This window comes from Oncorhynchus gorbuscha, linkage group LG16 (assembly GCF_021184085.1).
Source record: "Oncorhynchus gorbuscha isolate QuinsamMale2020 ecotype Even-year linkage group LG16, OgorEven_v1.0, whole genome shotgun sequence".
Classification (NCBI taxonomy): Eukaryota; Metazoa; Chordata; class Actinopteri; order Salmoniformes; family Salmonidae; genus Oncorhynchus; species Oncorhynchus gorbuscha.
In genome coordinates, this window is record NC_060188.1 from 100,170,622 (window position 1) to 100,193,929 (window position 23,308).

The 23,308-nt window shown below is 42.2% G+C and overlaps 1 protein-coding gene across 1 annotated transcript in view; it reads left to right on the forward strand.

The window, feature by feature from the left end:
* Positions 1 to 23,308, forward strand: part of galt (galactose-1-phosphate uridylyltransferase) — a 200,408-nt gene that overhangs the window by 49,623 nt on the left and 127,477 nt on the right. Inside the window, 1 exon segment of the mRNA XM_046306810.1 lies at positions 22,032 to 22,161. Within this exon segment, the coding sequence (XP_046162766.1) occupies positions 22,032 to 22,161 (130 nt within the window).

Here is a 23,308-nt window from a genome sequence, read left to right on the forward strand (position 1 = left end):
TCATGTGTTTTGGTTATACTGTTTAATCTGCAGCCAGCTTTGCCATTATTTTAAAAGTGGTGATGGTTTGTATGGCTTTGAGTTGATGTGGTAGTTTGTTCCACTCAACAGCACCGGTATATGATAAGGTCTTCTTACCAGATAGACTATTGTAGTTCATACAGTGAATATTACAGTATCTGCCTCTGGTATTATGTTGTTGGACATATCTAACAAATACAAATAGATAGTTACCTGGGGGCTTGTTGTTACTCAGCAAGGTGATGTTGTTACTCAGCAAGGTGATGTTGTTACTCAGCAAGGTGATGTTGTTACTCAGCAAGTTGATGTTGTTACTCAGCAAGGTGATGTTGTTACTCAGCAAGGTGATGTTGTTACTCAGCAAGGTGATGTTGTTACTCAGCAAGGTGATGTTACTCAGCAAGGTGATGTTGTTACTCAGCAAGGTGATGTTGTTACTCAGCTAGGTGATGTGATGTTGTTTGTCAGCTAGGTGATGTTGTTACTCAGCAAGGTGAAGTGATGTTGTTTGTCAGCTAGGTGATGTTGTTACTCAGCAATGTGATGTTGATGTTGTTACTCAGCAAGGTGATGTGATGTTGTTACTCAGCAAGGTGATGTTGTTGTTTGTCAGCTAGGTGATGTGATGTTGTTACTCAGCAAGGTGATGTGATGTTGTTTGTCAGCTAGGTGATGTTGTTACTCAGCAAGGTGATGTGATGTTGTTTGTCAGCTAGGTGATGTTGTTACTCAGCAAGGTGATGTGATGTTGTTTGTCAGCTAGGTGATGTTGTTACTCAGCAAGGTGATGTTGTTGTTTGTCAGCTAGGTGATGTGATGTTGTTTGTCAGCTAGGTGATGTTGTTGTTACTCAGCAAGGTGATGTGATGTTGTTACTCAGCAAGGTGATGTGATGTTGTTACTCAGCAAGGTGATGTGATGTTGTTACTCAGCAAGGCGATGTTGTTGTTTGTCAGCTAGGTGATGTGATGTTGTTACTCAGCAAGGTGATGTGACGTTGTTACTCAGCAAGGTGATGTGATGTTGTTACTCAGCAATGTGATGTGATGTTGTTTGTCAGCTAGGTGTTGTGATGTTTGTCAGCTAGGTGATGTTGTTTATTGTTGTTTGTCAGCTAGGTGATGTGATGTTGTTTTGTTGTTTGTCAGCTAGGTGATGTTGTTTATTGTTGTTTGTCAGCTAGGTGATGTTGTTGTTACTCAGCAAAGTGATGTGATGTTGTTACTCAGCTAGGTGATGTGATGTTGTTACTCAGCAAGGTGATGTGATGTTGTTACTCAGCAAGGTGATGTTGTCTGTCAGCTAGGTGATGTGATGTTGTTTGTCAGCTAGGTGATGTTGTTTGTCAGCAAGGTGATGTGATGTTGTTTGTCAGCTAGGTGTTGTGATGTTTGTCAGCTAGGTGATGTGATGTTGTTTGTCAGCTAGGTGATGTGATGTTGTCTGTCAGCTAGGTGATGTGATGTTGTCTGTCAGCTAGGTGATGTGATGTTGTTTATTGTTGTTGTTTGTCAGCATGGTGATGTTGTTTATTGTCGTTTGTCAGCTAGGTGATGTTGTTGTTACTCAGCAAGGTGATGTGATGTTGTTACTCAGCAAGGTGATGTGATGTTGTTACTCAGCAAGGTGATGTGATGTTGTTACTCAGCAAGGTGATGTGATGTTGTTACTCAGCAAGGCGATGTTGTTGTTTGTCAGCTAGGTGATGTGATGTTGTTACTCAGCAAGGTGATGTGACGTTGTTACTCAGCAAGGTGATGTGATGTTGTTACTCAGCAATGTGATGTGATGTTGTTTGTCAGCTAGGTGTTGTGATGTTTGTCAGCTAGGTGATGTGATGTTGTTTGTCAGCTAGTTGTTGTGATGTTTGTCAGCTAGGTGATGTGATGTTGTTTGTCAGCTAGGTGATGTGATGTTGTTTGTCAGCTAGGTGATGTGATGTTGTTTATTGTTGTTGTTTGTCAGCATGGTGATGTTGTTTATTGTTGTTTGTCAGCTAGGTGATGTTGTTGTTTGTCAGCTAGGTGATGTGATGTTGTTTGTCAGCTAGGTGATGTGATGTTGTCTGTCAGCTAGGTGAAGTGATGTTGTTTATTGTTGTTGTTTGTCAGCATGGTGATGTTGTTTATTGTTGTTTGTCAGCTAGGTGATGTTGTTGTTTGTCAGCAAGGTGATGTTGTTGTTTGTCAGCAAGGTGATGTTGTTGTTTGTCAGCTAGGTGATGTGATGTTGTTTGTCAGCTAGGTGATGTTGTTTATTGTTGTTTGTCAGCTAGGTGATGTGATGTTGTTTATTGTTGTTTGTCAGCTAGGTGATGTTGTTGTTACTCAGCAAGGTGATGTGATGTTGTTACTCAGCTAGGTGATGTGATGTTGTTACTCAGCTAGGTGATGTGATGTTGTTTGCCAGCTAGGTGATGTGACGTTGTTTGTCAGCAGGGTGATGTTGTTGTTTGTCAGCTAGGTGATGTGATGTTGTTACTCAGCAAGGTGATGTGACGTTGTTACTCAGCAAGGTGATGTGACGTTGTTACTCAGCAATGTGATGTGATGTTGTTTGTCAGCTAGGTGTTGTGATGTTTGTCAGCTAGGTGATGTTGTTTATTGTTGTTTGTCAGCTAGGTGATGTTGTTGTTACTCAGCAAGGGATGTGATGTTGTTACTCAGCAAGGCGATGTTGTTGTTTGTCAGCTAGGTGATGTGATGTTGTTACTCAGCAAGGTGATGTGACGTTGTTACTCAGCAAGGTGATGTGATGTTGTTACTCAGCAATGTGATGTGATGTTGTTTGTCAGCTAGGTGTTGTGATGTTTGTCAGCTAGGTGATGTGATGTTGTTTATTGTTGTTGTTTGTCAGCTAGGTGATGTGATGTTGTTTGTCAGCTAGGTGATGTTGTTGTTACTCAGCAAGGTGATGTGATGTTGTTACTCAGCAAGGTGATGTGATGTTGTTACTCAGCAAGGTGATGTGATGTTGTTACTCAGCAAGGTGTTGTTGTTTGTCAGCTAGGTGATGTGATGTTGTTACTCAGCAAGGTGATGTGACGTTGTTACTCAGCAAGGTGATGTGATGTTGTTACTCAGCAATGTGATGTGATGTTGTTTGTCAGCTAGGTGTTGTGATGTTTGTCAGCTAGGTGATGTTGTTTATTGTTGTTTGTCAGCTAGGTGATGTGATGTTGTTTTGTTGTTTGTCAGCTAGGTGATGTTGTTTATTGTTGTTTGTCAGCTAGGTGATGTTGTTGTTACTCAGCAAAGTGATGTGATGTTGTTACTCAGCTAGGTGATGTGATGTTGTTACTCAGCAAGGTGATGTGATGTTGTTACTCAGCAAGGTGATGTTGTCTGTCAGCTAGGTGATGTGATGTTGTTTGTCAGCTAGGCGATGTTGTTTGTCAGCTAGGTGATGTTGTTTGTCAGCTAGGTGTTGTGATGTTTGTCAGCTAGGTGATGTGATGTTGTTTGTCAGCTAGGTGATGTGATGTTGTTTGTCAGCTAGGTGATGTGATGTTGTCTGTCAGCTAGGTGATGTGATGTTGTTTATTGTTGTTGTTTGTCAGCATGGTGATGTTGTTTATTGTTGTTTGTCAGCTAGGTGATGTTGTTGTTTGTCAGCAAGGTGATGTTTATTGTTGTTTGTCAGCAAGGTGATGTTGTTGTTTGTCAGCAAGGTGATGTTGTTGTTTGTCAGCTAGGTGATGTGATGTTGTTTGTCAGCTAGGTGATGTGATGTTGTCTGTCAGCTAGGTGATGTGATGTTGTTTATTTTTGTTGTTTGTCAGCATGGTGATGTTGTTTATTGTTGTTTGTCAGCTAGGTGATGTTGTTGTTTGTCAGCAAGGTGATGTTTATTGTTGTTTGTCAGCAAGGTGATGTTGTTGTTTGTCAGCTAGGTGATGTTGTTTGTCAGCTAGTTGTTGTTGTTTGTCAGCTAGGTGATGTTGTTTGTCAGCTAGGTGATGTTGTTTGTCAGCAGGGTGATGTTGTTGTTTGTCAGCTAGGTGATGTTGTTTATTGTAGTTTGTCAGCTAGGTGATGTTGTTTGTCATCATGGTGATGTTGTTTATTGTTGTTTGACAGCTAGGTGATGTTGGTTGTCATCATGGTGATGTTGTTTATTGTTGTTTGTCAGCTAGGTGATGTTGTTTGTCATCATGGTGATGTGATGTTGTCTGTCAGCTAGGTGATGTTGTTTGTCAGCTAGGTGATGTTTATTGTTGTTTGTCAGCAAGGTGATGTTGTCTGTCAGCTAGTTGATGTTGTCTGTCAGCTAGGTGATGTTTATTGTTGTTTGTCAGCTAGGTGATGTGATGTTGTTTGTCAGCAAGGTGATGTTGTTTGTCAGCTAGGTGTTGTGATGTTTGTCAGCTAGGTGATGTGATGTTGTTTGTCAGCTAGGTGATGTGATGTTGTTTGTCAGCAAGGTGATGTTGTTTGTCAGCTAGGTGATGTGATGTTGTTTGTCAGCTAGGTGATGTGATGTTGTTTGTCAGCTAGGTGGTCCTCCTGTAGCTCAGTTGGTAGAGCATGGCGCTTGTAACGCCAGGGTAGTGGGTTCGATCCCCTGGATGAATGTATGCACACATGACTGTAAGTCGCTTTGGATAAAAGCGTCTGCTAAATGGCATATATTATTATATTATTATATTATTATATTATTATTATATTATATATTATATATATTATTATATATTATATATTATTATTATTATTATATTATGTTGTTTGTCAGCTAGGTGATGTAATGTTGTTTGTCAGCTAGGTGATGTTGTTGTCTGTCAGCTAGGTGATGTGATGTTGTTTGTCAGCTAGGTGATGTGATGTTGTTTGTCAGCTAGGTGATGTGATGTTGATGTTGTTTGTCAGCTAGGTGATGTGTTGTTTGTCAGCTATGTGATGTGTTGTTTGTCAGCTAGGTGATGTTATGTTTGTCAGCAAGGTGATGTTGTTTGTCAGCTAGGTGATGTGATGTTGTTTGTCAGCTAGGTGATGTGTTGTTTGTCATCATGGTGATGTTGTTTATTGTTGTTTGTCAGCTAGGTGATGTTGTTTGTCATCATGGTGATGTGATGTTGTCTGTCAGCTAGGTGATGTTGTTTGTCAGCTAGGTGATGTGATGTTGTTTGTCAGCTAGGTGATGTGTTGTTTGTCAGCTATGTGATGTGTTGTTTGTCAGCTAGGTGATGTTATGTTTGTCAGCAAGGTGATGTTGTTTGTCAGCTAGGTGATGTTGTTTATTGTAGTTTGTCAGCTAGGTGATGTTGTTTGTCATCATGGTGATGTTGTTTATTGTTGTTTGTCAGCTAGGTGATGTTGTTTGTCATCATGGTGATGTTGTTTATTGTTGTTTGTCAGCTAGGTGATGTTGTTTGTCATCATGGTGATGTTGTTTATTGTTGTTTGTCAGCTAGGTGATGTTGTTTGTCATCATGGTGATGTGATGTTGTCTGTCAGCTAGGTGATGTTGTTTGTCAGCTAGGTGATGTGATGTTGTTTGTCAGCTAGGTGATGTGTTGTTTGTCAGCTATGTGATGTGTTGTTTGTCAGCTAGGTGATGTTATGTTTGTCAGCAAGGTGATGTTGTTTGTCAGCTAGGTGATGTGATGTTGTTTGTCAGCTAGGTGATGTGTTGTTTGTCAGCTAGGTGATGTGATGTTGTTTGTCAGCTAGGTGATGTGATGTTGTTTGTCAGCTAGGTGATGTTGTTTGTCAGCTAGTTGTTGTTGTTTGTCAGCTAGGTGATGTGATGTTGTTTGTCAGCTAGGTGATGTTGTTTGTCAGCAGGGTGATGTTGTTGTTTGTCAGCTAGGTGATGTTGTTTATTGTAGTTTGTCAGCTAGGTGATGTTGTTTGTCATCATGGTGATGTTGTTTATTGTTGTTTGTCAGCTAGGTGATGTTGTTTGTCATCATGGTGATGTTGTTTATTGTTGTGTGTCAGCTAGGTGATGTTGTTTGTCATCATGGTGATGTTGTTTATTGTTGTTTGTCAGCTAGGTGATGTTGTTTGTCATCATGGTGATGTGATGTTGTCTGTCAGCTAGGTGATGTTGTTTGTCAGCTAGGTGATGTTTATTGTTGTTTGTCAGCAAGGTGATGTTGTCTGTCAGCTAGGTGATGTTGTCTGTCAGCTAGGTGATGTTTATTGTTGTTTGTCAGCTAGGTGATGTGATGTTGTTTGTCAGCAAGGTGATGTTGTTTGTCAGCTAGGTGTTGTGATGTTTGTCAGCTAGGTGATGTGATGTTGTTTGTCAGCTAGGTGATGTGATGTTGTTTGTCAGCTAGGTGATGTTGTTTGTCAGCTAGGTGATGTTGTTTGTCAGCTAGGTGATGTGATGTTTGTCAGCTAGGTGATGTGATGTTTGTCAGCTAGGTGATGTTGTTTGTCAGCTAGGTGATGTTGTCTGTCAGCTAGGTGATGTGATGTTGTTTGTCAGCTAGGTGATGTGATGTTGTTTCCCAGCTAGGTGATGTGATGTTGTTGTTTGTCAGCTAGGTGATGTTGTCTGTCAGCTAGGTGATGTGATGTTGTTGTTTGTCAGCTAGGTGATGTTGTCTGTCAGCTAGGTGATGTGATGTTGTTTGTCAGCTAGGGGATGTGATGTTGTTTCCCAGCTAGGTGATGTGATGTTGTTGTTTGTCAGCTAGGTGATGTGATGTTGTTGTTTGTCAGCTAGGTGATGTTGTCTGTCAGCTAGGTGATGTGATGTTGTCTGTCAGCTAGGTGATGTTGTCTGTCAGCTAGGTGATGTGATGTTGTTTGTCAGCTAGGTGATGTTGTCTGTCAGCTAGGTGATGTGATGTTGTCTGTCAGCTAGGTGATGTGATGTTGTTTGTCAGCTAGGTGATGTGATGTTGTTTGTCAGCTAGGTGATGTGATGTTGTTTGTCAGCTAGGTGATGTGATGTTGTTGTTTGTCAGCTAGGTGATGTTGTTTGTCAGCTAGTTGTTTGTCAGCTAGGTGATGTTGTCTGTCAGCTAGGTGATGTGATGTTGTCTGTCAGCTAGGTGATGTGATGTTGTTTGTCAGCTAGGTGATGTTGTCTGTCAGCTAGGTGATGTGATGTTGTTTGTCAGCTAGGTGATGTGATGTTGTTTGTCAGCTAGGTGATGTGATGTTGTTGTTTGTCAGCTAGGTGATGTTGTTTGTCAGCTAGGTGATGTGATGTTGTTTGTCAGCTAGGTGATGTGATGTTGTTTGTCAGCTAGGTGATGTGATGTTGTTTCTCAGCTAGGTGATGTGATGTTGTTTGTCAGCTAGGTGATGTGATGTTGTTTGTCAGCAAGGTGATGTTGTTTGTCAGCTAGGTGATGTTGTTTGTCAGCTAGGTGATGTTATGTTGTTTGTCAGCTAGGTGATGTTGTTTGTCAGCTAGGTGATGTGATGTTGTTTGTCAGCAAGGTGATGTGATGTTGTTTGTCAGCTAGGTGATGTGATGTTGTTGTTTGTCATCTAGGTGATGTTGTCTGTCAGCTAGGTGATGTGATGTTGTTTGTCAGCTAGGTGATGTGATGTTGTTTGTCAGCTAGGTGATGTGATGTTGTTTGTCAGCTAGGTGATGTGTTGTTGTTTGTCAGCTAGGTGATGTGATGTTTGTCAGCTAGGTGATGTGATGTTTGTCAGCTAGGTGATGTTGTTTGTCAGCTAGGTGATGTTGTCTGTCAGCTAGGTGATGTGATGTTGTTTGTCAGCTAGGTGATGTGATGTTGTTTCCCAGCTAGGTGATGTGATGTTGTTGTTTGTCAGCTAGGTGATGTTGTCTGTCAGCTAGGTGATGTGATGTTGTCTGTCAGCTAGGTGATGTTGTCTGTCAGCTAGGTGATGTGATGTTGTTTGTCAGCTAGGTGATGTTGTCTGTCAGCTAGGTGATGTGATGTTGTCTCTCAGCTAGGTGATGTGATGTTGTTTGTCAGCTAGGTGATGTGATGTTGTTTGTCAGCTAGGTGATGTGATGTTGTTTGTCAGCTAGGTGATGTGATGTTGTTGTTTGTCAGCTAGGTGATGTTGTTTGTCAGCTAGTTGTTTGTCAGCTAGGTGATGTTGTCTGTCAGCTAGGTGATGTGATGTTGTCTGTCAGCTAGGTGATGTGATGTTGTTTGTCAGCTAGGTGATGTTGTCTGTCAGCTAGGTGATGTGATGTTGTTTGTCAGCTAGGTGATGTGATGTTGTTTGTCAGCTAGGTGATGTGATGTTGTTGTTTGTCAGCTAGGTGATGTTGTTTGTCAGCTAGGTGATGTGATGTTGTTTGTCAGCTAGGTGATGTGATGTTGTTTGTCAGCTAGGTGATGTGATGTTGTTTCTCAGCTAGGTGATGTGATGTTGTTTGTCAGCTAGGTGATGTGATGTTGTTTGTCAGCAAGGTGATGTTGTTTGTCAGCTAGGTGATGTTGTTTGTCAGCTAGGTGATGTTATGTTGTTTGTCAGCTAGGTGATGTTGTTTGTCAGCTAGGTGATGTGATGTTGTTTGTCAGCAAGGTGATGTGATGTTGTTTGTCAGCTAGGTGATGTGATGTTGTTTGTTTGTCAGCTAGGTGATGTTGTCTGTCAGCTAGGTGATGTGTTTTTGTCAGCTAGGTGATGTGATGTTGTTTGTCAGCTAGGTGATGTGATGTTGTTTGTCAGCTAGGTGATGTGTTGTTGTTTGTCAGCTAGGTGATGTGATGTTGTTTGTCAGCAAGGTGATGTGTTGTTGTTTGTCAGCTAGGTGATGTGTTGTTGTTTGTCAGCTAGGTGATGTGATGTTGTTTGTCAGCTAGGTGATGTGATGTTGTTTGTCAGCTAGGTGATGTGTTGTTGTTTGTCAGCTAGGTGATGTTATGTTTGTCAGCAAGGTGATGTTGTTTGTCAGCTAGGTGATGTTGTTTATTGTAGTTTGTCAGCTAGGTGATGTTGTTTGTCATCATGGTGATGTTGTTTATTGTTGTTTGTCAGCTAGGTGATGTTGTTTGTCATCATGGTGATGTTGTTTATTGTCAGCTAGGTGATGTTGTTTTTGTCAGCTAGGTGATGTTGTTTATTGTTGTTTGTCAGCTAGGTGATGTTGTTTGTCATCATGGTGATGTGATGTTGTCTGTCAGCTAGGTGATGTTGTTTGTCAGCTAGGTGATGTTGTTGTTTGTCAGCTAGGTGATGTGTTGTTTGTCAGCTATGTGATGTGTTGTTTGTCAGCTAGGTGATGTTATGTTTGTCAGCAAGGTGATGTTGTTTGTCAGCTAGGTGATGTGATGTTGTTTGTCAGCTAGGTGATGTGTTGTTTGTCAGCTAGGTGATGTGATGTTGTTTGTCAGCTAGGTGATGTGATGTTGTTTGTCAGCTAGATGTGATGTTGTTGTTGTTTGTCAGCTAGGTGATGTGATGTTGTTTGTCAGCTAGGTGATGTTGTTTGTCAGCAGGTGATGTTGTTGTTTGTCAGCTAGGTGATGTTGTTTATTGTAGTTTGTCAGCTAGGTGATGTTGTTTGTCATCATGGTGATGTTGATGTTGTTTGTCAGCTAGGTGATGTTGTTTGTCATCATGTTGTTGTTTATTGTCAGCTAGGTGATGTTGTTTGTCATGGTGATGTTGTTTATTGTTGTTTGTCAGCTAGGTGATGTTGTTTGTCATCATGGTGATGTGATGTTGTCTGTCAGCTAGGTGATGTTGTTTGTCAGCTAGGTGATGTTTATTGTTGTTTGTCAGCAAGGTGATTGTTTGTCAGCTAGGTGATGTTGTCTGTCAGCTAGGTGATGTTTATTGTTGTTTGTCAGCTAGGTGATGTGATGTTGTTTGTCAGCAAGGTGATGTTGTTTGTTTGTCAGCTAGGTGATGTGATGTTTGTCAGCTAGGTGATGTGATGTTGTTTGTCAGCTAGGTGATGTGATGTTGTTTGTCAGCTAGGTGATGTTGTTTGTCAGCTAGGTGATGTTGTTTGTCAGCTAGGTGATGTGATGTTTGTCAGCTAGGTGATGTGATGTTTGTCAGCTAGGTGATGTTGTTTGTCAGCTAGGTGATGTTGTCTGTCAGCTAGGTGATGTGATGTTGTTTGTCAGCTAGGTGATGTGATGTTGTTTGTCAGCTAGGTGATGTGATGTTGTTGTTTGTCAGCTAGGTGATGTTGTCTGTCAGCTAGGTGATGTGATGTTGTTTGTCAGCTAGGTGATGTTGTCTGTCAGCTAGGTGATGTGATGTTGTTTGTCAGCTAGGGATGTGATGTTGTTTCCCAGCTAGGTGATGTGATGTTGTTGTTTGTCAGCTAGGTGATGTGATGTTGTTTTTGTCAGCTAGGTGATGTTGTCTGTCAGCTAGGTGATGTGATGTTGTCTGTCAGCTAGGTGATGTTGTCTGTCAGCTAGGTGATGTGATGTTGTTTGTCAGCTAGGTGATGTTGTCTGTCAGCTAGGTGATGTGATGTTGTCTGTCAGCTAGGTGATGTGATGTTGTTTGTCAGCTAGGTGATGTGATGTTGTTTGTCAGCTAGGTGATGTGATGTTGTTTGTCAGCTAGGTGATGTGATGTTGTTGTTTGTCAGCTAGGTGATGTTGTTTGTCAGCTAGTTGTTTGTCAGCTGGTGATGTTGTCTGTCAGCTAGGTGATGTGATGTTGTCTGTCAGCTAGGTGATGTGATGTTGTTTGTCAGCTAGGTGATGTTGTCTGTCAGCTAGGTGATGTGATGTTGTTTGTCAGCTAGGTGATGTGATGTTGTTTGTCAGCTAGGTGATGTGATGTTGTTGTTTGTCAGCTAGGTGATGTTGTTTGTCAGCTAGGTGATGTGATGTTGTTTGTCAGCTAGGTGATGTGATGTTGTTTGTCAGCTAGGTGATGTGATGTTGTTTCTCAGCTAGGTGATGTGATGTTGTTTGTCAGCTAGGTGATGTGATGTTGTTTGTCAGCTATGTGATGTTGTTTGTCAGCTAGGTGATGTTGTTTGTCAGCTAGGTGATGTGATGTTGTTTGTCAGCTAGGTGATGTTGTTTGTCAGCTAGGTGATGTGATGTTGTTTGTCAGCAAGGTGATGTGATGTTGTTTGTCAGCTAGGTGATGTGATGTTGTTGTTTGTCATCTAGGTGATGTTGTCTGTCAGCTAGGTGATGTGATGTTGTTTGTCAGCTAGGTGATGTGATGTTGTTTGTCAGCTAGGTGATGTGATGTTGTTTGTCAGCTAGGTGATGTGATGTTGTTTGTCAGCTAGGTGATGTGATGTTTGTCAGCTAGGTGATGTGATGTTTGTCAGCTAGGTGATGTTGTTTGTCAGCTAGGTGATGTTGTCTGTCAGCTAGGTGATGTGATGTTGTTTGTCAGCTAGGTGATGTGATGTTGTTTCCCAGCTCATGTGATGTTGTGTTTGTCAGCTGGTGATGTTGTCTGTCAGCTAGGTGATGTGATGTTGTTTGTCAGCTAGGTGATGTTGTCTGTCAGCTAGGTGATGTGATGTTGTTTGTCAGCTAGGTGATGTTGTCTGTCAGCTAGGTGATGTGATGTTGTCTCAGCTAGGTGATGTGATGTTGTTTGTCAGCTAGGTGATGTGATGTTGTTTGTCAGCTAGGTGATGTGATGTTGTTTGTCAGCTAGGTGATGTGATGTTGTTGTTTGTCAGCTAGGTGATGTTGTTTGTCAGCTGTTGTTTGTCAGCTAGGTGATGTTGTCTGTCAGCTAGGTGATGTGATGTTGTCTGTCAGCTAGGTGATGTGATGTTGTTTGTCAGCTAGGTGATGTTGTCTGTCAGCTAGGTGATGTGATGTTGTTTGTCAGCTAGGTGATGTGATGTTGTTTGTCAGCTAGGTGATGTGATGTTGTTGTTTGTCAGCTAGGTGATGTTGTTTGTCAGCTAGGTGATGTGATGTTGTTTGTCAGCTAGGTGATGTGATGTTGTTTGTCAGCTAGGTGATGTGATGTTGTTTCTCAGCTAGGTGATGTGATGTTGTTTGTCAGCTAGGTGATGTGATGTTGTTTGTCAGCTAGGTGATGTTGTTTGTCAGCTAGGTGATGTTGTTTGTCAGCTAGGTGATGTTATGTTGTTTGTCAGCTAGGTGATGTTGTTTGTCAGCTAGGTGATGTGATGTTGTTTGTCAGCTAGGTGATGTGATGTTGTTTGTCAGCTAGGTGATGTGATGTTGTTGTTTGTCAGCTAGGTGATGTTGTCTGTCAGCTAGGTGATGTGATGTTGTTTGTCAGCTAGGTGATGTGATGTTGTTTGTCAGCTAGGTGATGTGATGTTGTTTGTCAGCTAGGTGATGTGTTGTTGTTTGTCAGCTAGGTGATGTGATGTTTGTCAGCTAGGTGATGTGATGTTTGTCAGCTAGGTGATGTTGTTTGTCAGCTAGGTGATGTTGTCTGTCAGCTAGGTGATGTGATGTTGTTTGTCAGCTAGGTGATGTGATGTTGTTTCCCAGCTAGGTGATGTGATGTTGTTTGTCAGCTAGGTGATGTTGTCTGTCAGCTAGGTGATGTGATGTTGTTTGTCAGCTAGGTGATGTTGTCTGTCATGTGATGTGATGTTTTTGTCAGCTAGGTGATGTGATGTTGTTTGTCAGCTAGGTGATGTGATGTTGTTGTTTGTCAGCTAGGTGATGTTGTTTGTCAGCTAGTTGTTTGTCAGCTAGGTGATGTTGTCTGTCAGCTAGGTGATGTGATGTTGTCTGTCAGCTAGGTGATGTGATGTTGTTTGTCAGCTAGGTGATGTTGTCTGTCAGCTAGGTGATGTGATGTTGTTTGTCAGCTAGGTGATGTGATGTTGTTTGTCAGCTAGGTGATGTGATGTTGTTGTTTGTCAGCTAGGTGATGTTGTTTGTCAGCTAGGTGATGTGATGTTGTTTGTCAGCTAGGTGATGTGATGTTGTTTCTCAGCTAGGTGATGTGATGTTGTTTGTCAGCAAGGTGATGTGATGTTGTTTGTCAGCAAGGTGATGTGATGTTGTTTGTCAGCTAGGTGATGTTGTTTGTCAGCTGGTGATGTTGTTTGTCAGCTAGGTGATGTGATGTTGTTTGTCAGCTAGGTGATGTGATGTTGTTTGTCAGCTAGGTGATGTGATGTTGTTTGTCAGCAAGGTGATGTGATGTTGTTTGTCAGCTAGGTGATGTGATGTTGTTTGTCAGCTAGGTGATGTGATGTTGTTTGTCAGCTAGGTGATGTGATGTTGTTTGTCAGCTAGGTGATGTGATGTTGTTTGTCAGCTAGGTGATGTTGTTGTCTGTCAGCTAGGTGATGTTGTCTGTCAGCTAGGTGATGTGATGTTGTCTGTCAGCTAGGTGATGTTGTCTGTCAGCTAGGTGATGTGATGTTGTTTGTCAGCTAGGTGATGTTGTTTGTCAGCTAGGTGATGTGATGTTGTCTGTCAGCTAGGTGATGTGATGTTGTTTGTCAGCTAGGTGATGTGATGTTGTTTGTCAGCTAGGTGATGTGATGTTGTTGTTTGTCAGCTAGGTGATGTTGTTTGTCAGCTAGTTGTTTGTCATGGTGATGTTGTCTGTCAGCTAGGTGATGTGATGTTGTCTGTCAGCTAGGTGATGTGATGTTGTTTGTCAGCTAGGTGATGTTGTCTGTCAGCTAGGTGATGTGATGTTGTTTGTCAGCTAGGTGATGTGATGTTGTTTGTCAGCTAGGTGATGTGATGTTGTTGTTTGTCAGCTAGGTGATGTTGTTTGTCAGCTAGGTGATGTGATGTTGTTTGTCAGCTAGGTGATGTGATGTTGTTTGTCAGCTAGGTGATGTTGTTTGTCAGCTAGGTGATGTGATGTTGTTTGTCAGCTAGGTGATGTGATGTTGTTTGTCAGCTAGGTGATGTGATGTTGTTTGTCAGCAAGGTGATGTTGTTTGTCAGCTAGTGATGTTGTTTGTCAGCTAGGTGATATGATGTTGTTTGTCAGCTAGGTGATGTTGTTTGTCAGCTAGGTGATGTGATGTTGTTTGTCAGCTAGGTGATGTGATGTTGTTTGTCAGCTAGGTGATGTGATGTTGTTTGTCAGCTAGGTGATGTGATGTTGTTTGTCAGCTAGGTGATGTGATGTTGTTTGTCAGCTAGGTGATGTGATGTTGTTTGTCAGCTAGGTGATGTGTTGTTGTTTGTCAGCTAGGTGATGTGATGTTTGTCAGCTAGGTGATGTGATGTTTGTCAGCTAGGTGATGTTGTTTGTCAGCTGTGATGTTGTCTGTCAGCTAGGTGATGTGATGTTGTTTGTCAGCTAGGTGATGTGATGTTGTTTCCCAGCTAGGTGATGTGATGTTGTTGTTTGTCAGCTAGGTGATGTTGTCTGTCAGCTAGGTGATGTGATGTTGTTTGTCAGCTAGGTGATGTTGTCTGTCAGCTAGGTGATGTGATGTTGTTTGTCAGCTAGGTGATGTTGTCTGTCAGCTAGGTGATGTGATGTTGTCTGTCAGCTAGGTGATGTGATGTTGTTTGTCAGCTAGGTGATGTTGTCTGTCAGCTAGGTGATGTGATGTTGTTTGTCAGCTGGTGATGTGATGTTGTTTGTCAGCTAGGTGATGTGATGTTGTTGTTTGTCAGCTAGGTGATGTTGTTTGTCAGCTAGTTGTTTGTCAGCTGGTGATGTTGTCTGTCAGCTAGGTGATGTGATGTTGTCTGTCAGCTAGGTGATGTGATGTTGTTTGTCAGCTAGGTGATGTTGTCTGTCAGCTAGGTGATGTGATGTTGTTTGTCAGCTAGGTGATGTGATGTTGTTTGTCACTAGGTGATGTGATGTTGTTGTTTGTCAGCTAGGTGATGTTGTTTGTCAGCTAGTTGTTTGTGATGTTGTTGTCTGTCAGCTAGGTGATGTGATGTTGTCTGTCAGCTAGGTGATGTGATGTTGTTTGTCAGCTAGGTGATGTTGTCTGTCAGCTAGGTGATGTGATGTTGTTTGTCAGCTAGGTGATGTGATGTTGTTTGTCAGCTAGGTGATGTGATGTTGTTGTTTGTCAGCTAGGTGATGTTGTTTGTCAGCTAGGTGATGTGATGTTGTTTGTCAGCTAGGTGATGTGATGTTGTTTGTCAGCTAGGTGATGTGATGTTGTTTGTCAGCTAGGTGATGTGATGTTGTTTGTCAGCTAGGTGATGTGATGTTGTTTGTCAGCTAGGTGATGTTTGTCAGCTAGGTGATGTTGTTTGTCAGCTAGGTGATGTGATGTTGTTTGTCAGCTAGGTGATGTGATGTTGTTTGTCAGCTAGGTGATGTGATGTTGTTTGTCAGCAAGGTGATGTGATGTTGTTTGTCAGCTAGGTGATGTGATGTTGTTTGTCAGCTAGGTGATGTGATGTTGTTTGTCAGCTAGGTGATGTGATGTTGTTTGTCAGCTAGGTGATGTGATGTTGTTTGTCAGCTGGTGATGTTGTTGTCTGTCAGCTAGGTGATGTGATGTTGTCTGTCAGCTAGGTGATGTGATGTTGTTTGTCAGCTAGGTGATGTTGTCTGTCAGCTAGGTGATGTGATGTTGTTTGTCAGCTAGGTGATGTTGTCTGTCAGCTAGGTGATGTGATGTTGTTTGTCAGCTAGGTGATGTGATGTTGTTTGTCAGCTAGGTGATGTGATGTTGTTTGTCAGCTAGGTGATGTGATGTTGTTGTTTGTCAGCTAGGTGATGTTGTTTGTCAGCTAGTTGTTTGTCAGCTGGTGATGTTGTCTGTCAGCTAGGTGATGTGATGTTGTCTGTCAGCTAGGTGATGTGATGTTGTTTGTCAGCTAGGTGATGTTGTCTGTCAGCTAGGTGATGTGATGTTGTTTGTCAGCTAGGTGATGTGATGTTGTTTGTCAGCTAGGTGATGTGATGTTGTTGTTTGTCAGCTAGGTGATGTTGTTTGTCAGCTAGGTGATGTGATGTTGTTTGTCAGCTAGGTGATGTGATGTTGTTTGTCAGCTAGGTGATGTGATGTTGTTTGTCAGCTAGGTGATGTGATGTTGTTTGTCAGCTAGGTGATGTGATGTTGTTTGTCAGCTAGGTGATGTGATGTTGTTTGTCAGCAAGGTGATGTTGTTTGTCAGCTAGGTGATGTTGTTTGTCAGCTAGGTGATATGATGTTGTTTGTCAGTTAGGTGATGTTGTTTGTCAGCTAGGTGATGTGATGTTGTTTGTCAGCAAGGTGATGTGATGTTGTTTGTCAGCTAGGTGATGTGATGTTGTTTGTCAGCTAGGTGATGTGATGTTGTTTGTCAGCTAGGTGATGTGATGTTGTTTGTCAGCTAGGTGATGTGATGTTGTTTGTCAGCTAGGTGATGTGTTGTTGTTTGTCAGCTAGGTGATGTGATGTTTGTCAGCTAGGTGATGTGATGTTTGTCAGCTAGGTGATGTTGTTTGTCAGCTAGGTGATGTTGTCTGTCAGCTAGGTGATGTGATGTTGTTTGTCAGCTAGGTGATGTGATGTTGTTTCCCAGCTAGGTGATGTGATGTTGTTGTTTGTCAGCTAGGTGATGTTGTCTGTCAGCTAGGTGATGTGATGTTGTTTGTCAGCTAGGTGATGTTGTCTGATAGGTGATGTGATGTTGTTTGTCAGCTAGGTGATGTCAGATGATTGTTTCTGTCAGCTAGGTGATGTGATGTTGTTTGTCAGCTAGGTGATGTTGTCTGTCAGCTAGGTGATGTGATGTTGTTTGTCAGCTAGGTGATGTGATGTTGTTTGTCAGCTAGGTGATGTGATGTTGTTGTTTGTCAGCTAGGTGATGTTGTTTGTCAGCTAGTTGTTTGTCAGCTAGGTGATGTTGTCTGTCAGCTAGGTGATGTGATGTTGTCTGTCAGCTAGGTGATGTGATGTTGTTTGTCAGCTAGGTGATGTTGTCTGTCAGCTAGGTGATGTGATGTTGTTTGTCAGCTAGGTGATGTGATGTTGTTTGTCAGCTAGGTGATGTGATGTTGTTGTTTGTCAGCTAGGTGATGTTGTTTGTCAGCTAGGTGATGTGATGTTGTTTGTCAGCTAGGTGATGTGATGTTGTTTCTCAGCTAGGTGATGTTGTTTGTCAGCAAGGTGATGTGATGTTGTTTGTCAGCAAGGTGATGTGATGTTGTTTGTCAGCTAGGTGATGTGATGTTGTTTGTCAGCTAGGTGATGTGATGTTGTTTGTCAGCTAGGTGATGTGATGTTGTTTCTCAGCTAGGTGATGTGATGTTGTTTGTCAGCTAGGTGATGTGATGTTTGTCAGCTAGGTGATGTGATGTTTGTCAGCTAGGTGATGTTGTTTGTCAGCTAGGTGATGTTGTTTCTCAGCTAGGTGATGTGATGTTGTTTGTCAGCTAGGTGATGTGATGTTGTTTCCCAGCTAGGTGATGTGATGTTGTTGTTTGTCAGCTAGGTGATGTTGTCTGTCAGCTAGGTGATGTGATGTTGTTTGTCAGCAAGGTGATGTGATGTTGTTTGTCAGCTAGGTGATGTGATGTTGTTTGTCAGCTAGGTGATGTGATGTTGTTTGTCAGCTAGGTGATGTGATGTTGTTTGTCAGCTAGGTGATGTGATGTTGTTTGTCAGCTAGGTGATGTGTTGTTGTTTGTCAGCTAGGTGATGTGATGTTTGTCAGCTAGGTGATGTGATGTTTGTCAGCTAGGTGATGTTGTTTGTCATGTGATGTTGTCTGTCAGCTAGGTGATGTGATGTTGTTTGTCAGCTAGGTGATGTGATGTTGTTTGTCAGCTAGGTGATGTGATGTTGTTGTTTGTCAGCTAGGTGATGTTGTCTGTCAGCTAGGTGATGTGATGTTGTTTGTCAGCTAGGTGATGTTGTCTGTCAGCTAGGTGATGTGATGTTGTTTGTCAGCTAGGTGATGTTGTCTGTCAGCTAGGTGATGTGATGTTGTCTGTCAGCTAGGTGATGTGATGTTGTTTGTCAGCTAGGTGATGTTGTCTGTCAGCTAGGTGATGTGATGTTGTTTGTCAGCTAGGTGATGTGATGTTGTTTGTCAGCTAGGTGATGTGATGTTGTTGTTTGTCAGCTAGGTGATGTGTTTGTCATGTTGTTTGTCAGCTTGTCAGCTAGGTGATGTGATGTTGTCTGTCAGCTAGGTGATGTGATGTTGTTTGTCAGCTAGGTGATGTTGTCTGTCAGCTAGGTGATGTGATGTTGTTTGTCAGCTAGGTTATGTGATGTTGTTTGTCACCTAGGTGATGTGATGTTGTTGTTTGTCAGCTAGGTGATGTTGTTTGTCAGCTAGTTGTTTGTCAGCTAGGTGATGTTGTCTGTCAGCTAGGTGATGTGATGTTGTCTGTCAGCTAGGTGATGTGATGTTGTTTGTCAGCTAGGTGATGTTGTCTGTCAGCTAGGTGATGTGATGTTGTTTGTCAGCTAGGTGATGTGATGTTGTTTGTCAGCTAGGTGATGTGATGTTGTTGTTTGTCAGCTAGGTGATGTTGTTTGTCAGCTAGGTGATGTGATGTTGTTTGTCAGCTAGGTGATGTGATGTTGTTTCTCAGCTAGGTGATGTGATGTTGTTTGTCAGCAAGGTGATGTGATGTTGTTTGTCCGCAAGGTGATGTGATGTTGTTTGTCAGCTAGGTGATGTTGTTTGTCAGCTAGGTGATGTTGTTTGTCAGCTAGGTGATGTGATGTTGTTTGTCAGCTAGGTGATGTGATGTTGTTTGTCAGCTAGGTGATGTGATGTTGTTTGTCAGCAAGGTGATGTGATGTTGTTTGTCAGCTAGGTGATGTGATGTTGTTTGTCAGCTAGGTGATGTGATGTTGTTTGTCAGCTAGGTGATGTGATGTTGTTTGTCAGCTAGGTGATGTGATGTTGTTTGTCAGCTAGGTGATGTTGTTGTCTGTCAGCTAGGTGATGTTGTCTGTCAGCTAGGTGATGTGATGTTGTCTGTCAGCTAGGTGATGTTGTCTGTCAGCTAGGTGATGTGATGTTGTTTGTCAGCTAGGTGATGTTGTCTGTCAGCTAGGTGATGTGATGTTGTCTGTCAGCTAGGTGATGTGATGTTGTTTGTCAGCTAGGTGATGTGATGTTGTTTGTCAGCTAGGTGATGTGATGTTGTTTGTCAGCTAGGTGATGTGATGTTGTTGTTTGTCAGCTAGGTGATGTTGTTTGTCAGCTAGTTGTTTGTCAGCTAGGTGATGTTGTCTGTCAGCTAGGTGATGTGATGTTGTCTGTCAGCTAGGTGATGTGATGTTGTTTGTCAGCTAGGTGATGTTGTCTGTCAGCTAGGTGATGTGATGTTGTTTGTCAGCTAGGTGATGTGATGTTGTTTGTCAGCTAGGTGATGTGATGTTGTTGTTTGTCAGCTAGGTGATGTTGTTTGTCAGCTAGGTGATGTGATGTTGTTTGTCAGCTAGGTGATGTGATGTTGTTTGTCAGCTAGGTGATGTGATGTTGTTTCTCAGCTAGGTGATGTGATGTTGTTTGTCAGCTAGGTGATGTGATGTTGTTTGTCAGCAAGGTGATGTTGTTTGTCAGCTAGGTGATGTTGTTTGTCAGCTAGGTGATATGATGTTGTTTGTCAGCTAGGTGATGTTGTTTGTCAGCTAGGTGATGTGATGTTGTTTGTCAGCAAGGTGATGTGATGTTGTTTGTCAGCTAGGTGATGTGATGTTGTTTGTCAGCTAGGTGATGTGATGTTGTTTGTCAGCTAGGTGATGTGATGTTGTTTGTCAGCTAGGTGATGTGATGTTGTTTGTCAGCTAGGTGATGTGTTGTTGTTTGTCAGCTAGGTGATGTGATGTTTGTCAGCTAGGTGATGTGATGTTTGTCAGCTAGGTGATGTTGTTTGTCAGCTAGGTGATGTTGTCTGTCAGCTAGGTGATGTGATGTTGTTTGTCAGCTAGGTGATGTGATGTTGTTTCCCAGCTAGGTGATGTGATGTTGTTGTTTGTCAGCTAGGTGATGTGATGTTGTTTGTCAGCTAGGTGATGTGATGTTGTTTGTCAGCTAGGTGATGTGATGTTGTTTGTCAGCTAGGTGATGTGATGTTGTTTGTCAGCTAGGTGATGTGATGTTGTTTGTCAGCTAGGTGATGTGTTGTTGTTTGTCAGCTAGGTGATGTGATGTTTGTCAGCTAGGTGATGTGATGTTTGTCAGCTAGGTGATGTTGTTTGTCAGCTAGGTGATGTTGTCTGTCAGCTAGGTGATGTGATGTTGTTTGTCAGCTAGGTGATGTGATGTTGTTTCCCAGCTAGGTGATGTGATGTTGTTGTTTGTCAGCTAGGTGATGTTGTCTGTCAGCTAGGTGATGTGATGTTGTTTGTCAGCTAGGTGATGTTGTCTGTCAGCTAGGTGATGTGATGTTGTTTGTCAGCTAGGTGATGTTGTCTGTCAGCTAGGTGATGTGATGTTGTTTGTCAGCTAGGTGATGTGATGTTGTTTGTCAGCTAGGTGATGTGATGTTGTTGTTTGTCAGCTAGGTGATGTTGTTTGTCAGCTAGTTGTTTGTCAGCTAGGTGATGTTGTCTGTCAGCTAGGTGATGTGATGTTGTCTGTCAGCTAGGTGATGTGATGTTGTTTGTCAGCTAGGTGATGTTGTCTGTCAGCTAGGTGATGTGATGTTGTTTGTCAGCTAGGTGATGTGATGTTGTTTGTCAGCTAGGTGATGTGATGTTGTTGTTTGTCAGCTAGGTGATGTTGTTTGTCAGCTAGGTGATGTGATGTTGTTTGTCAGCTAGGTGATGTGATGTTGTTTCTCAGCTAGGTGATGTTGTTTGTCAGCAAGGTGATGTGATGTTGTTTGTCAGCTAGGTGATGTGATGTTGTTTGTCAGCTAGGTGATGTGATGTTGTTTGTCAGCTAGGTGATGTGATGTTGTTTGTCAGCTAGGTGATGTGTGTTGTTTGTCAGCTAGGTGATGTGATGTTTGTCAGCTAGGTGATGTGATGTTTGTCAGCTAGGTGATGTTGTTTGTCAGCTAGGTGATGTTGTCTGTCAGCTAGGTGATGTGATGTTGTTTGTCAGCTAGGTGATGTGATGTTGTTTCCCAGCTAGGTGATGTGATGTTGTTGTTTGTCAGCTAGGTGATGTTGTCTGTCAGCTAGGTGATGTGATGTTGTTTGTCAGCTAGGTGATGTTGTCTGTCAGCTAGGTGATGTGATGTTGTTTGTCAGCTAGATGATGTTGTCTGTCAGCTAGGTGATGTGATGTTGTCTGTCAGCTAGGTGATGTGATGTTGTTTGTCAGCTAGGTGATGTTGTCTGTCAGCTAGGTGATGTGATGTTGTTTGTCAGCTAGGTGCTGTGATGTTGTTTGTCAGCTAGGTGATGTGATGTTGTTGTTTGTCAGCTAGGTGATGTTGTTTGTCAGCTAGTTGTTTGTCAGCTAGGTGATGTTGTCTGTCAGCTAGGTGATGTGATGTTGTCTGTCAGCTAGGTGATGTGATGTTGTTTGTCAGCTAGGTGATGTTGTCTGTCAGCTAGGTGATGTGATGTTGTTTGTCAGCTAGGTGATGTGATGTTGTTTGTCAGCTAGGTGATGTGATGTTGTTGTTTGTCAGCTAGGTGATGTTGTTTGTCAGCTAGGTGATGTGATGTTGTTTGTCAGCTAGGTGATGTGATGTTGTTTCTCAGCTAGGTGATGTGATGTTGTTTGTCAGCAAGGTGATGTGATGTTGTTTGTCAGCAAGGTGATGGGATGTTGTTTGTCAGCTAGGTGATGTGATGTTGTTTGTCAGCTAGGTGATGTGATGTTGTTTGTCAGCTAGGTGATGTGATGTTGTTTCTCAGCTAGGTGATGTGATGTTGTTTGTCAGCTAGGTGATGTGATGTTTGTCAGCTAGGTGATGTTGTTGTCTGTCAGCTAGGTGATGTGATGTTGTTTGTCAGCTAGGTGATGTGATGTTGTTTGTCAGCTAGGTGATGTGATGTTGTTTGTCAGCTAGGTGATGTGATGTTGTTTGTCAGCTAGGTGATGTGATGTTGTTTCTCAGCTAGGTGATGTGATGTTTGTCAGCTAGGTGATGTGATGATGTCGTTTTTCTGCAAGGTGATGATGATGTTTCTCAGCAAGGTGATGTGATGATGTTTCTCAGCAAGGTGATGATGATGTTTGTCAACAAGGTGATGTGATGATGTTTCTCAGTAAGGTTATGCAATGTGGTTTGTCAGCAAGGTGATGTTTATTGTTGTTTGTTTGTCAGCAAGGTGATGTGTTTCCACCCCTGGTCCGACGTCACACTGCCTCTCATGACGCTTCCTGACATCATCAAAGTGATTGACAAGTGGACAGAACTGACGGTGGATCTAGGCTCCACCTACCCCTGGGTCCAGGTAAGGTCTGGTCTACAAATTGACTGAGTAGGAGTGCTAGTCTAGGATCAGGTCCCCCAGTCCATATCATCTTATTCATATGATTAAAAGGGAGAACGGATCAGAGATCAGCACTCTGCAGGTGTTAATCTTGTTATTCCCTTTATGGCTTTCTCACCCTGGGAAGCACAAGGGCAGAGGAGGTCAACATGAACGGATACAACAAACCATAGAGAAGGCCTTCAGCCAGGAGATTCACAGACCATCGGATGTTAAATCCAATTGATTAGTCGTACACATTTTGCAGATGTTATCGCAGGTGAAATGCTTATGTTTCTTTCCTCAAGAGGGCAGGATAGCTAACAATACAAAACAATACACACACATATCAGAACGAGTCCGGCATAACATACATACATGCTGTACATCCATGCATGTATATATGTGTGTGTATAGACAGTATATGAATAGAAAAGGTATGTACAGCAGTAGTTATATAGGATGGGTTAGGGTTAGACAGTAGTTATATAGGATGGGTTAGGGTTAGACAGTAGTTATATAGGATGGGTTAGGGTTGGCCAGTATAGACAGTAGTTATATAGGATGGGTTAGGGTTAGACAGTAGTTATATAGGATGGGTTAGGGTTAGACAGTATTTATATAGGATGGGTTAGGGTTAGACAGTATAGACAGTAGTTATATAGGATGGGTTAGGGTTAGACAGTAGTTATATAGGATGGGTTAGGGTTAGATAGTAGTTATATAGGATGGGTTAGGGTTAGACAGTATAGACAGTAGTTATATAGGATGGGTTAGTGTTAGACAGTATAGACAGTAGTTATATAGGATGGGTTAGGGTTAGACAGTATAGACAGTAGTTATATAGGATGGGTTAGGGTTAGACAGTATAGACAGTAGTTATATACGATGGGTTAGGGTTAGACAGTATAGACAGTAGTTATATAGGATGGGTTAGGGTTAGACAGTATAGACAGTAGTTATACAGGATGGGTTAGGGTTAGACAGTATAGACAGTAGTTATATAGGATGGGTTAGGGTTAGACAGTATAGACAGGAGTTATATAGGATGGGTTAGGGTTAGACAGTAGTTATATAGGATGGGTTAGGGTTAGACAGTATAGACAGTAGTTATACAGGATGGTGTGTA